Source organism: Lepisma saccharinum, chromosome 10 (genome assembly GCF_977018435.1).
Source record: "Lepisma saccharinum chromosome 10, izLepSacc3.1, whole genome shotgun sequence".
Classification (NCBI taxonomy): Eukaryota; Metazoa; Arthropoda; class Insecta; order Zygentoma; family Lepismatidae; genus Lepisma; species Lepisma saccharinum.
This window is the reverse complement of record NC_139238.1, coordinates 10,826,772-10,843,400: the sequence shown is the minus strand read 5'-3', so window position 1 is coordinate 10,843,400 and position 16,629 is coordinate 10,826,772. Positions and strand designations below refer to the sequence as shown.

Here is a 16,629-nt window from a genome sequence, read left to right as displayed (position 1 = left end):
TGTTTGCGAGAATCAAGTCGTCTTTTTCGGACGAATGAATAGCGACTGGTAAACACGCGAAACCGACCCCTCTCTATCTAAAATGCAAGCTTGTCTTACGTCACTGCTTACGTCGGAATGCTTGCAGCAAAAACACAACACGCTTCAGGTGACACGACGTGAATGAAACAGCAGCACGCACGAAAATTAATGTGGGAGAAGCTTGCAAAAAAAATTGTTGAACCTGAGGGAGGCATTGCCGTGCTAACTCAAAAAGGCTCTCGTGCTTGAAATATTTTTTGAGCAATGACGAAATTCATGTAGACTGCGTTGTTTCTTTTACTTCTCTACCCGTTTATCGAGAAGTGAAATGATAATCAAGTGGATTAATGGACACCTAGGATTTGTATTTTTGACCCATGGCTTCCGTAACTACAAAAACGAACAAGAACCACGAGTCTCCCCGATGGTGTAGTGGTTATGCTTTCGCCTATTCGCCTTGTAATCAAGGAGTTCTAGTTGATTTCCGGTGGAAGCACAAGGCACTGTGGTTCGGATCCCACTTTAAACTGTAGGTCCCGTACCGATTAGCCATTCTGTACATAAAGTGGACATAAGCCACAGCTTAAACTCAGACAAGAACTACGTGCTTCACCAACTGTCTCAATGAAATTACCCGACAAACCATGAGATCGCCGTAACATATAGGCAACCATTTTCACTCCAGAGTGGAGCAGGGAAGCATAGATATTGCAGCTAAAGTAGTTTCTCTCTACAAATAAAATTGCAGGGTGATATTTTTATGAGAGATGAGTGGAATCCCTCTCTAGATATTAGAGGTTACACCCTTTTCTAGACCGAAAATGTAAAATATATATCTATATGTATGTATATACATATATAATATCCCAAAAGAGGGAGTTGCTGAAAAATTTTCAACTCCCATCGATATTTCATCGATGAATTGGGCACCCCCCAAAAAAAGATAATCTCCGAGTTACACCTACGATAAGAATCATACAAATACAGCAAAAAAATATTGCGCAAGTGTTTCTAATGTCTTTATAACTAGCTTAAGAATTGCATGAAATGATCCCTGGTAATAATATGTTTAAATTTTGTGTTTTTCAATGTCATCTCTTGTATTTGTCTAACGATTGATTAAATCAAGTACCGAACATTATTGAAAAGCAAAACTTGAAACGTTAGACTGAATTGTTAACATTATCATAAAAATATATTTTCCATCTTTTCCAGCATTTGACATCTTTTTTCTTCTGAAATATTACGTGACGGGAAGGAGGGAAACATCAATGAACAAATTGAATTTGGACGAACATTTTAAAACGGCACTTAACATTCCCAAACTTACACCCCCCCCCCCCCCTCAAAGGAACAATCCTAGATAAACCCCTGGAGAAGACAATACACAGAAAAGGAAAAGAAGAAATAGCGTGAGAAAGGGAGAGCGAGATTAAAGTGAGAAAGAATTAATATGAGAAGGAGAAGAAATAAAATAGCCGGGGGAGGGGGAAGAAGAGAAATAAAAACAAAAAGACAACGAAAAAAGACTGAAAGGTAAAAAGAAAGCAAGAGAGAAAGAAAAATAAATCAACAGAAAGGGGAAGAATAATTAGGCTACTTTTTCCTTATTCTATGAGGGATCTAGTGAACCCCTCGCTTTTGATCCTTGGTATGAGTGTCCTTGTCCGCTTCATATCGTAATAAGCCTTGTACTGTTTATGAACTTAAAGCAAGAAGGGTATGTTAGCCAAAGGGATGACGCTAACACCAACTTAATCCGAGAAAGCATAGATGAAACATACCTTGTTGTGCTCTTGAAGAACGCTGATTCTCTGTTCATGAGTTCTGATCTGAATCTAGACATTTCGTCTTCCATCTTCCTCATCTCGGCGTCGAATCTCTCCCTGATGTTGCTGAATTCAGTGTCGATGACGCTGAAGTCTCCAAGTTTGATGGGGATGTTCCTTTTTACTCCGCTTTCTGCCATTTCTGCTTTGGGGGGAAATCACTCGAACTTACACCACAACTCGAATCGAAAGCTTACTACACTAAATTTCGCTTTCTGTTGCTCTTTTGTTTTTCTTAGCTGTACACGCTTCTAGTACGTGCTGCGATCAGTCTTTCACAGGGTTCTACTCTCGTTCGGCTCCCCTCTGGAAGTGTACTTAAATAGATGGCGACTCTGGTATGTAGTAAGAGCGCGCAACACCCTCTATGCTACAGCGTGCAAGAAACGCCTAAGTCGCAGATCTCGATGTTTCCTGTCGGCCGGTCGAGAAGGTTTAGTGAGTCACGGCCGCCTTGCCTCTCAAAGAGAAAATTCTAGAAGCGTGTGTTGTTCCGCAGCTGTTATTTTGGCCGTTTCCGGGCCCAGCGTTCGATTTTCGAAACGTTACATTCACAGATTTTTCGTCCTAGTCCGTGGGCAGATGAGTTACTCAGTTCTTGCCATTGTCGGCTTCTTCCACAACAACTCGGCACTTGATACGGAAAACTTGACCTCGTCGTCACATCCAATAAGACTCTCGTGCTAGTACTTTTAAACGGCACGACACGCGAATTTCAACCTTACGGCTTTAGCCGAGATGGTCTGAAATATACACCCATACCGGAACCTCGTCTGCTCGCGCGGCGTTTATGTTGCGTATATTTAGTATTGTGTGACGTAGCAGAAACCGCGGACCACACGGATGAGTCAGCGAAGAAAAGAACCCTGTGTCGTCATCATTAACGTAGAATTTTGGCTCAAATTGGTCGTAGCGAGATACTTTTGCGAGCCGTTGCAATGAGACAAATGTTTTTCTGTGAAAATCCGTCCGAATTTCACGGGGCCAGTGGGAAGTGCATTATTGGGCGCGAGATTCATGTAAAAAGGATTTAAGAGACCATGGCAATTAGCATTTACGTAACTCACGCATTTTTTTCCTGACCGATGCACACGTACAATACTTTGTTCGCATATATTAATGTACTTTCATAAACAATGAAAGATTCAGTGTGCATTATACGTTTTCAATACCGTATTTCATCGCACAATCGCCGTATATTTTAGGCCATTTTTTGTTTAAGAAAAAAGTGGGGTGCGACATTATGAGCTTTTTTCTTTTAAAAAATGGGTCGGTATTACTGGTACTTCAAAATCATTTGAATTGCAAGATTAGGATGTGCAAAATACTCGTGCTTATAGTTCAAATCAACGCACATATTTTTTTCGTGACGGTCTAGCATACAATTTTCCTGCCTGAGCGCGCTACAACGCCAGGAGCACCGGGTTCGAATCCCGGTCTAGTCATGGGAGTTCTTTGCGAATATCCCTTCATCAATTTCATCATATCATCACTCATTCTCATCTTCGTGATTAGCCAAATTTGGTAGAAAAGCGAAGTAAAATAAATATAATCAATCAATCGATTATCCGGCCTGAAGAAAAAAAAGTTAAGACATTTTTTGTTTTTGATTTGTGCATTATAGTCGGAATACACTTGAGAAAATTTACTACAGTGTTGCTAAGTACGGTTACGGACTTACAAAAATGTAATCTCTGTCCGAAGATTCTACAATTTGTCCCGCTATCTGACATGCAGATGCGACACTTAAACGTTGAAAGGTTATAAATCAATTTTTGGATTTAAAAATAGGGTACGATGATTATACGGTGAAATATGGCAACTTGATGGGCGATAATTTGAGTGCAACAATATATTTAAAATATTGGTAGGCAGACAAGCTCAGATTATGGCTTGGGGCTAAAGCAGGACTTCTATTTCTCTCTTCAACTCATAATTTCATCATTTATCTTCATTGTCGCGATGAGCATAGAAAAACTATCAAAATAGGAAAAATATATTTTTACCCCATCTATCATAGGGATGCACAAGTATTGCTCGTCAAATTGTCCATGACTGTTTTCATTAATGTTTTCTCTTGCATCCTACGTGTTTTTAAGGAATTGATTTTTACGTATGCTGCTGCAAAGGTTGCCAGCAGCATGTTTGGAGTTTTGTATAAATTCTTGAGCTTTCGTTGCATTAAGCAAAGGGAATAAACATGGCGATGGACAATTTGCTTAGTAATACTTATACATTTCACTCTGTGACAAGTATTTTCCATATTTTTTCATGGTAGATTTTCAGATCCGCCGCTAGGAAGCGCGCTGTAATGTAATGCTTGACCACTGCTATAAAAATTTCCGTTAAATGGTCACAAAATTGAGAACTTGTTCCTCCTAGAGTAAAATCATGTTGATTGGAAATATTGAACTAGTGGCGGGCGTGGTTAACGATTTCGGAACCCTCCCGCGGAGCAGTGGCGGATTAAAGACGTTCTCTCGGAGGGAGCGGGCACCCATTACTGCGCCCCTCCCCCGAACGTTCGGCGCCCAGCATACTTTCCTCACAAACTACAGTCCTACCATATGTCATAAAATCACTATCGTAACTAAAATGTTGGAGACCCAGCTGTGTGTAATGTTTTTTTTTTTTTAAAGACATAAAATGCATGATAAATGTATTTCGAATATAATTCTTTATTTTTACATGTAACATACAGGGTTAGTCAAAAGTATCGGGACAGGCCAGTTAGTGTTGCCCACGAGACGAGACTTTGGCCTGTCTCGTCTCGTGGAAATGCTGTGAAATGCTGTCTCGTCTCGAAAATATTCGTTTGTCTCGGGACACATGATCAATCTCGTCTCGTCTCGAATTTTTAAAAGCCTGTCCCGTCTCGTCCCGTGGGCAACACTAAGGCCAGTAATAACGAGACCCGTGGACGGAGGAAAATCACATGTTGCAAGTGGGTATTGGTGCGGAAACTGCATTGAATGGGGGTGTGGATATCATGGCAGCCATCTTGGATTCCGCCATATTGGATATCGCACAATATTTTCAAATGGAAAGGGGTATGTATGACACATCAATTTAGGCTAGAATCGTCCCACAAACGACAATCCAAACTCATTTTGGACCTATCGCCATTCGTGGAAGAGATAGGGTGTGCTACGTTTGACTGCAAAAAATGAGATTTGTCTGAAAGAGACGCGTGGACGGAGGAGAATCACATATTGCAAGTGGGTATTGGTGCGGAAACTGCAATGAATGGGGGTGTGACCATCATGACAGCCATCTTGGATTCCGCCATATTGGATATCACACAATATTTTCAAATGGAAAGGGGTATGTATGACATCAATTTAGGCTAGAATCGTCCCACAAATGACAATCCGAACTCATTTTGGACCTATCGCCATTCGTGGAAGAGATAGGGTGTACTACGTTAGACTGCAAAAAATGATATTTGTCTGAAAGAATTGTTTACTGTATTCTTGTGGTTAACTGTACACTGCAACTAAACAGAGAGCATGACCAGGAAAACATGATATTGACTTACAGAATGCCTCAAAGCAAGTGCTCACACTGCTTCCTGTCGACTGTCTGACAATACTATGTCAACCGATCGTAAAAACTGCAAAGTGCACGTTGTAGCTTATCCCGAGAAAGTCCTCTTGTTTCGTCCACAATGGGATTAAGTAGATCATTCAGGGAGTGTGGATTGGTGCGATACACTTTGTCATCACGTGCCCCATAGAAAGTAATCCAGGGGTGATAGATCGGGTTATCGGTTTTCCTCAGTCCCCCCGGCGAATGCCGGGATGGTACCTTACTTCGAGGCTGTGACTTCTACTTTTCTTAGTTTCTTCCTTTCCTGCCTCTAGTCCTTTCCCCGGGTTGCTTTGATAGTTTGTTGAAAACAACATAATATCGCAAAATACCGAATTAAAGAATGACAGTCTAAACAATTCTTCCTTACAACAGAGTAACATACTATTTTGTAGCTAACAATCCTATTTGACGAATTAAGAGCATCAGGTACGTATTTGTTTTACTTTCCCTTCCACGGACAACAATAACAGTATTCGTCTGAATGGACTCTACCTGTACACATCCCTTGTAATTAGATTGTAGTCAACTTCCTCGAAGGTCAGTTGCATTTGTTATCGTCCTTGCGAACGTTATGCATGTCGCTCATGCTGGTGAGTGTTGTGCCAAAGGAAGGAGATTTGTGTCAGTGTCAGTGGTCAAAATGGAGCTCAGTGAACGAGAACGTATCACGTTATTAATGATGCGTGGCTATGGAGATCGCAAGCGATCGTATACCGAGGTGCGACAGTTATTTAATGCTACATTCCCTGAACGTAACCCAATTTCGAAGTCGACCGTCGAAAGAACCATTCGACGTTTTGCAGAAAGTGGAAGTGTTAAAGACCGTATGCGATCAGGAAGGCCGAAATCGTGTAGCGACCAGGCAGTTTCTTTGGATGTGTTACAATCTTCTGTGGAAAATCCGCATACATGGACAACCAGCGTTTCCAACATGCTGGACATTTCCCCCCAGAGTTCAGTGCAACGAATTTAAGTGCGCAGTAAGTTTAAACCCTACAAAGTGAGTTTACGCACGAACTGACGAAAGATGAGTTTGATCGCCGTATTAAATTTTGCGAAGTAATGATGCGAAATATCGATAACGATAGTATTCACCTCAATGACATTGCATTCTCTGATGAAGCGACATTTATGTTAAACGGGCAGGTGAACCGACATAACTGCCACTATTGGAGCGATGAAAACCCGCATTGGATGATGGTACATCATACCCAGTATCCACAGAAACAGAATGTTTGGGTAGGAATGATAAGAGGCATCATTCTTGGCCCTTTCTTCAGGCAATCTGACAGGTGAGAAGTATTTGACAATGCTTCGTGAGCAGTTTGTCCCTGCCATCCAAGTCAGCACTTGCTTTGAGGCATTCTGTAAGTCAATGTCATGTTTTCTTGTCCATGCTCTCTGTAATTTGCAGTGTACAGTTTAGGGATGGCGAGATCCGGATCCGCGGATCCGGAATTTTCAGATCCGGATACAGAACTTTCGGATCCGGATCCAGAACTTTTGGATCCGGATCCAAAACTTTCGGATCCGGATCCGGTACTTTCGGATCCGGATCAGGAATTTTCGGATCCGGATCCGTTTTGCCATCCCACATGCGCTTCTTTGGAAAGTAAGAATGTGCTTATAACATATTGTTACCTGTTAATATACATATATATACAAGTATGTACATACATACACATATATATATAGTGTGTGTGCGCGCGTGCTTGATTTATAATTAATTAATACACTTACAAGGGAGGTCTAAGTCTCCCCTTCTGATTTCCATGAAACTTGGCAGGTGTATAGAGGCCCCCCCTCAAATGTCAAGATGAGGAGAAATTGAAGTGGGGATCTGACCCCGAAACCACGTTAATATGCCATAGGAAGAAACAGGGGGCATAGGGCCTCTCTATACACCTGACAAATTTCATGGAAATCGGAGGGGGACACAGGGGTCAGATGATCCCCACGTCAATTTGTCCTCATCTTGACATTTGAGGCGGGTTTTGCCCCCTAAAACAGTTTTTAAGCCGAAACAAAAAAAACACGTTTTTCTTCCTTTGGGCCCCTCTATACACCTGCCACGTTTCATGGAAATCGGAGGGGAACACAGGGGTCAGATCCCCACTTCAATTTGTCCTCATCTTGACATTTGAGGGGAGGTTGCCCCCTAGAACAGATTTTTAGCCGAAACAAAAAACACGTATTTCTTCCTTTGGGCCCGTTTATACACACACCTGCCAAGTCTCATGGAAATCGGAGGGACACAGGGGTCAGATCCTCACTTCAATTTGTCCTCATCTTGACATTTGGGGGGATTTTGCCCCCTAAAACAGTTTTTTAGGTGAAACAAAAAAACACGTATTTCTTCCTTTGGGCCCGTTTATACACACACCTGCCAAGTTTCATGGAAATCGGAGGGGGACACAGGGGTCAGATCCCCACTTCAATTTGTCCTCATCTTGACAATTGAGTGGGTTTTGCCCCCTAAAACAGTTTTTTAGCTGAAACAAAAAAACACGTATTTCTTCCTTTGGGCCCGTTTATACACACACCTGCCAAGTCTCATGGAAATCGGAGGGACACAGGGGTCAGATCCTCACTTCAATTTGTCCTCATTTTGACATTTGGGGGGATTTTGCCCCTTAAAACAGTTTTTTAGGTGAAACAAAAAAAACACGTATTTCTTCCTTTGGGCCCGTTTATACACACACCTGCCAAGTCTCATGGAAATCGGAGGGGGACACAGGGGTCAGATCCTCACTTCAATTTGTTCTCATCTTGACATTTGAGGGAGTTTTGCCCCCTAAAACCGTCTTTTAGCTGAAACAAAAAAACACGTATTTCTTCCATTGGGCTCCACTATACACCTGCCAAGTTTCATGGAAATCGGAGGGACACAGGGGTCAGATCCTCACTTCAATTTGGCCTCATCTTGACATTTGAGGGGGTTTTGCCGCCTAAAACAGTTTTTTAGCTGAAACAAAAAACACGTATTTCTTTCATTGGGCCCCACTGTACACCTGCCAAGTTTCATGGAAATCGGAGGGGGACACTTAGATAACCTCCCTTGTTAGTCTTACACTTTGTAATTATATAACACTGCATATATTATAATGTTTTATTTTAATTTGTAAAACTGTAACTGTAGAACAATTGTATAATTTTTGTATAACATTTCTATCTTCTTATATGTGTTAAAGGTTTCATCCTGGAATGGAATGTCTCACATTTATGTGTGTTTTCATTTCCAATACATTCGAATGAATACATATTCGTTTCAATGGCATTTACAAAATCACCTCTGACATTTTATGTTAAACAAGTAAGATTATTTTTGTGCACGAGTGTGTTAGCCGATGCGTAGCAAAGTATTTTAGGAACAACACTTGAAAAAAATTCTTGTAGGACTAACTAATGAAAAATTTCTTTGTAATCGAAGATCATAATACCTTTTAAGGTGTGGTAATATTATAATGGGATTGAGATACGAAACTCTCGGATCCGAATCCGGAACTTTCGGATCCGAATCCAGATCCGAAACTTTGAGACCCGGATCCGGATCCGAAATTTTCGGATCCGGAATTTTCGGATCCGGATCCAGATCCGTAACTTTTGGATCCGGATCCGGGTCCGAACGGATCCGGATTTTTCGGATACGGATCCGTTTGGCCATCCCTAGTACAGTTAACCACAAGAATACAGTAAACAATTATTTTCTGACAAATCTCATTTTTTGCAGTCTAACGTAGTACACCCTATCTCTTCCATGAGTGGCGATAGGTCCAAAATGAGTTTGGATTGTCGTTTGTGGGACGATTCTAGCCTAAATTGATGTGCCATGCATACCCCTTTCCATTTGAAAATATTGTGCGATATCCAATATGGCGGAATCCAAGATGGCTGCCATGATATCCACACCCCCATTCAATGCAGTTTCTGCACCAATACCCACTTGCAACATGTGATTTTCCTCCGTCCACGGGTCTCGTTATTGCTGGCCTGTCCCGATACTTTTGACTAACCCTGTATATCGTGCGACCAATTCCTTGCGAGACCGAGATCGTGAGAATTGTTGAGGGCGTCGCTAGCGGAGATGCCGACAGACCAGTAACTCTCTAACTACAGCTCGGAACTTGGTAACAGTAAGAAAAGGAGGCATTGCGAGCGAACCAAGAAAATTTTACAAAATGTAGCTATATTTATTTGCATAGAATTTGACATCGAAAGGGACAATTGTCCCTCTGTGTCCCCCTTAAGGTTCCCTTGTCTGTCAATATTTGACCCCTAGAATTTTTTTCATTTTTTTTTCAAGATTGGCGGTCAATGCCTCCCTGCCCCCTGCGGTTGCGTAACTGATGTAACATGGAGCGACGTGAATATAAAATACCCACTCAACATGGGTAACCTAAATTACATAAATTTTCTCTCAATCCAAATAATTGTTCATGCATTTTAGACAAAATCAATAAAGAGAAGTCTTACTTCTTTCTCTGGTAAATTACAATGCGTTACAGAAAAGAAAATACATTGCGAGCGAAGCGAGGAAGAAAATTTTTAGATCCATTTTCTTGCAAACTTTTTGTAGTTTTTTCTTGTCACCCTAGTAGCGCTGGGGTATATGTCAGCTGTTCTCTCTCCCTGGCTATGGCCTTTCCACAGTGACTGTGCATGAAAATATGACTGAGAAGGCAGAGGTGGCGGGAATATTTTCTAGATCTTCTGTGAAGGGGTGGTCACCTCACGACTCCTTTGATCCACCCTAGTACCTTCATCTTAAGTTCATTTCATGCTTATCTTTCGTCGCCCCTCCCCCTTCCTTCATCATCCTTACCTTTATTCGTCCCCTCTTCGCCTCCTTTCTGTCGTCTCTCTCTAATCTTTTGTCGGCTGCCATCTTTCATCGCACCCACCCTTCTTAATTCTTATCTTTGTTCGCCCACTGTCTCTCGTCGCCCCCTTTTCATACGTCGCCCCTATCTTTGTTCATTCATATCTTTGTTCGCCCCGGCCCCCTATCTCTCGCCGCCCCATCCTTCGTCGTTCTTATCTTTGTTCGCCCCATATCTCACGTTGCCCTCTTATCATTCGTCGACCCTATCTCTCATTATTCTTATCTTTGTTAGCCCCCTGTCTCTCATCGCCCCTATCTTTCGTCATTCTTATTCTTGTTCGCCCCCTTATCATTCGTTGCCTCCTATCTTTCGTCGCCCCTATCTTTCGTCATTCTTATCCTTGTTCGCCCCCTTATCATTCGTTGCCTCCTATCTTTCTTCGCCCCTATCTTTCGTCATTCTTATCCTTGTTCGCCCCCTTATCATTCGTTGCCTCCTATCTTTATTCGCCCCTATCTTTCGTCATTCTTATCTTTGTTCGCCCCCTTATCATTCGTTGCCTCCTATCTTTCTTCGCCCCTATCTTTCGTAATTCTTATCCTTGTTCGCCCCCTTATCATTCGTTGCCTCCTATCTTTCTTCGCCCCTATCTTTCGTCATTCTTATCCTTGTTCACCCCCTTATCATTCGTTGCCTCCTATCTTTCGTCGCCCCTGTCTTTCGTCATTCTTATCTTTGTTCGCCCCCTTATCATTCGTTGCCTCCTATCTTTCTTCGCCCCTATCTTTCGTCATTCTTATCCTTGTTCGCCCCCTTATCATTCGTTGTCTCCTATCTTTCTTCGCCTCTATCTTTCGTCATTCTTATCCTTGCTCGCCCCCTTATCATTCGTTGCCTCCTATCTTTCGTCGCCCCTATCTTTCGTCATTCTTATCTTTGTTCGCCCCCTTATCATTCGTTGCCTCCTATTTCTCGCCACCTCATCCTTCGTCGTTCTTATCTTTGATCGCCCCTTTATCATTCGTCGCCCCTATTTTAGTCACTCGTTACACTCGCCGTTAAACTTCCTGCTCCCCATAATTGTAGTTCATCGTAAAATACCACAATATTTACCATAGTGAAGAAATAAAATGAGATCCTTAAGGGTCCCCCTTTTTTTCCACTCTTGTATGTTTCTTAATTGACACTACGTGTGATATATTTCATTCCAACTGTGTATACTATTTATCAATATGTGAAAAAATAAAATAGGTCCTTGGTGGAAGTCGCCCACGACGCCCCCTCAAGGGCCTCGGACCCTTTTAATCCGCCCTTGCCGGGGAGTGATTTTGCACTCTATAAAAATTTATAGATCTCAAATTTTGTTCAGTTTGCTTTAACCTCAATAATTCCTAAACCTGATTCCTTTTTAAGTTTAGGTGTGATAAAAATAAACCTATACAAACTAAGAAGAAAAGTAAATCACAACTCGCCATTTTGCACTTTTTTGCGCATCTCTCAAATACTCTCCATTTTGAGATATTGCGCTACATGCATGGGCGTCCGGAAGGGGGGCAAGGGGGGGCCGTGGCCCCCTCTGGAAAACGAAAGTCAACCAAAAATTACATATTTCACACATATAATTTAATTTCAGCCACAATGTGTGTGTTAATTATTGTACGAACATGATAAATTCAAATTTAAGCAATGTTTTTTGAGGGATGAACACTATTATTGGGGAAAATATGCCATATTGGCCCCCCCTGGAAAAAATACCTTCCTTGCCCCTCCCTGGAAAAAATTCTGCGGACGTCCATGGCTACATGAATCAAATAAGCGAACTGTAACCGAAGAAAAGTTATTGTAAGTTACTATCACAGTTTCTTTCTGTCGGATTTCTTTTTGTTGTAAACAACTTATACACAATCTATGACATTAATAATTGTAAAAAAGAAATATTTGAAGACTTACATGTGTTTTATTTATGTTTCTGGTACCATACACAGTATAAATATGGCAACCCCGGCCACCCCTGTATTATGCGAGGGAATCGATTAGCAATTTCGCTCACAAATAAAATGTTTTAACTGTCTGCGCGTTCGAAACGAGATAGTGAACACATTATGTTTGCATTTGTTCTTTCGTCGATTTCATCAACTTCTGTCACACATTTTAGAATGAACAATCTTGAATTTCAATTCGCATTTAGTGGAAATCCTTTGTCTTGGCCAGTTTGTAAATACGGTAACTCTTACAAAGTTACAACATCGCAAGTATCATTATTCTTTTTTACTTTGATCAGGTAAGACTTCCAAGTTCTTGCTCTGACCCTGCGACGCGTTTCTGAAAGTTACTTCAGAGCGATCGTTTGCTGTGATTTGTTGCATACATACAGGTTAGATTTTAAGAGCCAATAGCGCAGAAAGTTACTTGTTTTTATATCTACCAGCACACAAACATTGTTAATGTTCTTTTATGACCCCCTGTACACGTTCATGTTATCTTTATCAGGAACTTTACATATTACATTTTGGTAAGGTGGGCCAGTAGGTGAGTCACTCTGCCCCTCCCAACTGCAATGTTTTTGGATATATTATTAATCGTAATATTTTTAAAGACTCAAATGCTCTGTCCTTTATCACCAAGTTTTTTATTAACAGGTTCGGGAATTAATTTTAAGGTTTCATTTAAGCTCACGTTGCACTCAGATAGGATAATCCGAACCAGTGTGTAACGTGCTTCAAATTGGGATCGAACCCGAGACCGCTGAGATAATATGATTTTGTTTTCTTTGTTTATTCACTTTACTCCTCGTATCTGATCGTTCAGTTTAGCGTGGCAATTGGAAGAATTGTGATAACATGTAATAATAACCATCTATTCCAGCGCTGGACTCACACCTTCGCAAAGCAATACTTGATTTAATCTCTCGAGATCAGCTTGATTCCTGTTTACAGTACGATGTAGCGTTTATATAAAAAGAAACAGTGCTCGGTAAGGTGAGGCACTGAACTTAAGTTTACCCCCCCCCCCTTCCAAATGCAACTTCTGGATCCGTCATTCACCTCACTTCGAAAATGTTATGCTTGAATAAGACGTCTGCAACGAAACTATTTTGAGACTAACCACTCACCAACATGAGCCCCAATCTTTCATCATTTAATTATCAATTTTCAACAACCAAAGCATGCAAGGTTGATATAGTTTGTTTCTGGAACGGAGAATTGCAAAACTCCTTCACTAGCGCTTTTGCCTAAGTGCCGAGCAACATTATCTATGAGCTAATTTCCTATTGTTAGCTTGCCAGACAAGTTGTGACTAACGCATGCTTTCAGAAGCATTTGGAACGCGTTCAGGAAGTGCCAAATGTCTAGCATATCGTCTTCCAGCTTTATACAAAAGTAAACAAGAGAAAAATATGCGAGGGCAAATGCTTCGAGCGTTTTGTTTGAATCACATAATGACGAAAATATAATAATCCCTTCGAGTTAGATGTAAAGAAAATATTGCTTCTTGCTCATAAACAAGACTTATGTTTTTTCCTAAACCAAATGATACAGATAATAAATTGTTGCAGTGATAGCGCTAAAAAAAGTGTAAAAGCGATATTTTCTGCAGGGGCAGCCATATTTAATATACCGTTAAATGTCGTGCAGAAATGTATATTCGAGCTAAAAAGAGCATTTAATGGGGGGATTCGTATTTAAGAGGATGTGAAGGTAAATTTAGAACCGAACTGTCAAATATTTGAGCATGTGTGAAAAATTTTAGGGGGTGTTGGGGAATTGTGGATAAATCACTGGGATAGCCTTTCCCGTATCCTCTGATGCCACCGAATTGTCAGATTCAGGTGTACAGTCACGGACATTTCTGAGTTGTAACAATCCCATTGACTTCTAATGGAATCGTTACAACTCAGAACTGTCCGTGACTGTATAATGAGAAAGATTTTTCTTACATTCCTTCAGCTCAAGAAATCACTTTTAGGGTGGGAGACGGGAGGGGGGGGGGAAAGAGGAGAGAGTGAAAGTGAGCGAACAGCAGAAAATGGTACAGAATACAGATTAGATATTAAAATAAATTATTAACAAGATAAGTTAAACTATGAAGGAACGGATTGTAAGACTGTGGAAGGAAGAAAGGGGAAACAAGGATTTCATTGATTTGGTTTATTATATGTACTTTTCTTTTCTGTCACTTTTCGCTAATTTCAAAGATGAGGATGGGCGATGATATGTAATTGATGAAGGGACACTCACAAAGAATGCCCATGCCCAGGCCAGGATTGAAACTGGCATTATAGTGTGCTATGCTAACCACTCTCCCGTGGAGGTCGGCACTAGGGATTAATAACGACTAGACGAAACAAACAATGGAACATCCGTGCCTCCCAAGGAATTGAACTAAGTAAGCATGTTACGCTAAACACTCCAGCAGCAAGGACATATCAGGGGGTCTGCCCCCCCCACCCCCCAAAAAAATAATTGAAAATACTATGGTTCATTCATAATACTTCTCAATGAGACACATGGTGCAGTAGGTATAGATCAATTCTCTCAGTGTGCATGGTTTGTGGATTCTGAGAATAATATCCACTAACAGTTTTAAGTTTCAAACTGAGTAGTGATATGTCACATGAAAATCTGACACCAGTTCTTCTTGAACATTATTACAAACTTGGTCTCGACATGAAAAAATTCATATGATTCAAGGATATGATATGAGTGGCAGATTTAATGGTGTGCAATCATGGATAAATCAACCACACCCAAAAGGAATGTGTTTGCACTGCCGCCAGTCATACGGTAAATTTAGCCCTATCCAGTGACGTGCCCAAAGGGGGAGGTTGGTGGGGGTTATAACCCCCCCCCCTCTTTGACCCAGTATTCCTAAAAAAAGAACGTCTAAGGTAGGAAAATGTGGGAAAATAAGGGCAGACTACCAAGGAAAAGTATACATAACCCCTCCCTTTCGAAAATCCTGGCCACGCCACTGGCCCTGTCTTCAGCCATGTCGAACAGTAAGTAGTTTTTTTTTTTTTGTCAGAATAATACATGCGGTGGTGAAATAGTAAAAACAATATATTGCATCATTTACCTGGAAGTAAAAAACACTATTTGTCAGTGTGTGAAACACAATTTGCTTCGTGTATAGTAATTATTATAATTAAATAGGATAGTAATAGGTGGCCGCGGTAGCTCAGTTGGTAACACGTACTACCAGGCTAAAGGTCCCGGGTTTGATCCCCGGCCGGTTCAAATCCGGGAACTTTTCTAACGATGGAAGTGGCCCCGGCGCCCACCCAGCGTCGAATAAACATAGGTACCTGGGGGAAACCCTGGGGGGTAAAGGTGGTCAGGGGCGTGATGCTGATCACATCACTCCCACTCATGACCGGATCAAGAAAATGTGGGGCGTTACCCCCCCCCCCACACCCACTATACGCCTTCATGGCATGGTGCTGTGCACAGGGGAGCACTTTACTTTTTTTTTTTTTAGTAATATACACACTGTCGTACTTAAATACTTGATATGGGGGGGGGGGCGGAGGCCATGCCATTGGTATTGGGGAATGGGCACCCCTGGCTGGAGCGTCCCCAAATTTAATTTCTGGATACGACCCTGTCCAGCAGAGGGATTGGCAAGTAGTAATATTGAAAACTCCATTCTGAAACTTCCCAACTTAAATGAACCCAAGGGCCAATTTGCAAGGAATTACACCAAGGTAAAACTTGAAATAAGAACCAATATGGGCCTCCTGATGGAGCAGTGGTAGCGTCGTCGCCTTGTAATCAAGGTGTTCCGGGTTCGATTCCCGGTGGAGGCTCATAGTGGTTCGGATTCCACTTTAAACTGTAGGTCCAGTCCCGATTAGCCTTACTGTGCATAAAGTGGACTTAAAACACCAACTCAATCAATCAATCAAGAACCAATATACTTTAAAATATGTATATTTTTCATACTTACATCAGTCATCAATAATATACATCTCTTTTTTTAACAATACATTTGTATATTTCACACAGCAGTTGGTTCTGTAAACATAGCTATGGCAGCTGCTTCTCCTTATTTACATTACATTTCATTGTGTTATGAAGCAGAATACATTAAATATGATATACAATTTACTTACATTTGTTCATATATGAAAATGGCACAACTAAATTTATAACACAAATTAAAAATTCAGTGTCATTACACAGTTTGTAAACACAATTTTAATATGCATATCATATTTGAAAGGAAAAACAACAAAATTTGTAACAAATTAAGTTATGGTAAAATCATACAAATGATATATCACCAACAGCATTTTCATGTTATCATTCACAGTAGTTAAAAATTTGGTCACTGTTGAATATTCTGTATAATCATTAGACTTATAA

The 16,629-nt window shown here is 41.0% G+C and overlaps 1 protein-coding gene across 2 annotated transcripts in view; it reads right to left on the bottom strand.

Moving 5' to 3' along the window:
* The window catches only part of LOC145993763 (alpha-crystallin B chain), a 56,962-nt gene extending 54,555 nt beyond the window's left edge, over positions 1–2,407 (bottom strand). The window contains exon 1 of one of the 2 annotated variants that reach the window (XM_083129530.1): positions 1,806–2,407. In XM_083129530.1, the coding sequence (XP_082985656.1) occupies positions 1,806–1,990 (185 nt within the window). In that variant the 5' untranslated portion in view covers positions 1,991–2,407. The remainder of the gene's footprint in view (positions 1–1,805) is intronic. The other variant, XM_083129531.1, reaches the window with a different exon arrangement.
* Positions 2,408–16,629: the final 14,222 nt, after the last annotated feature.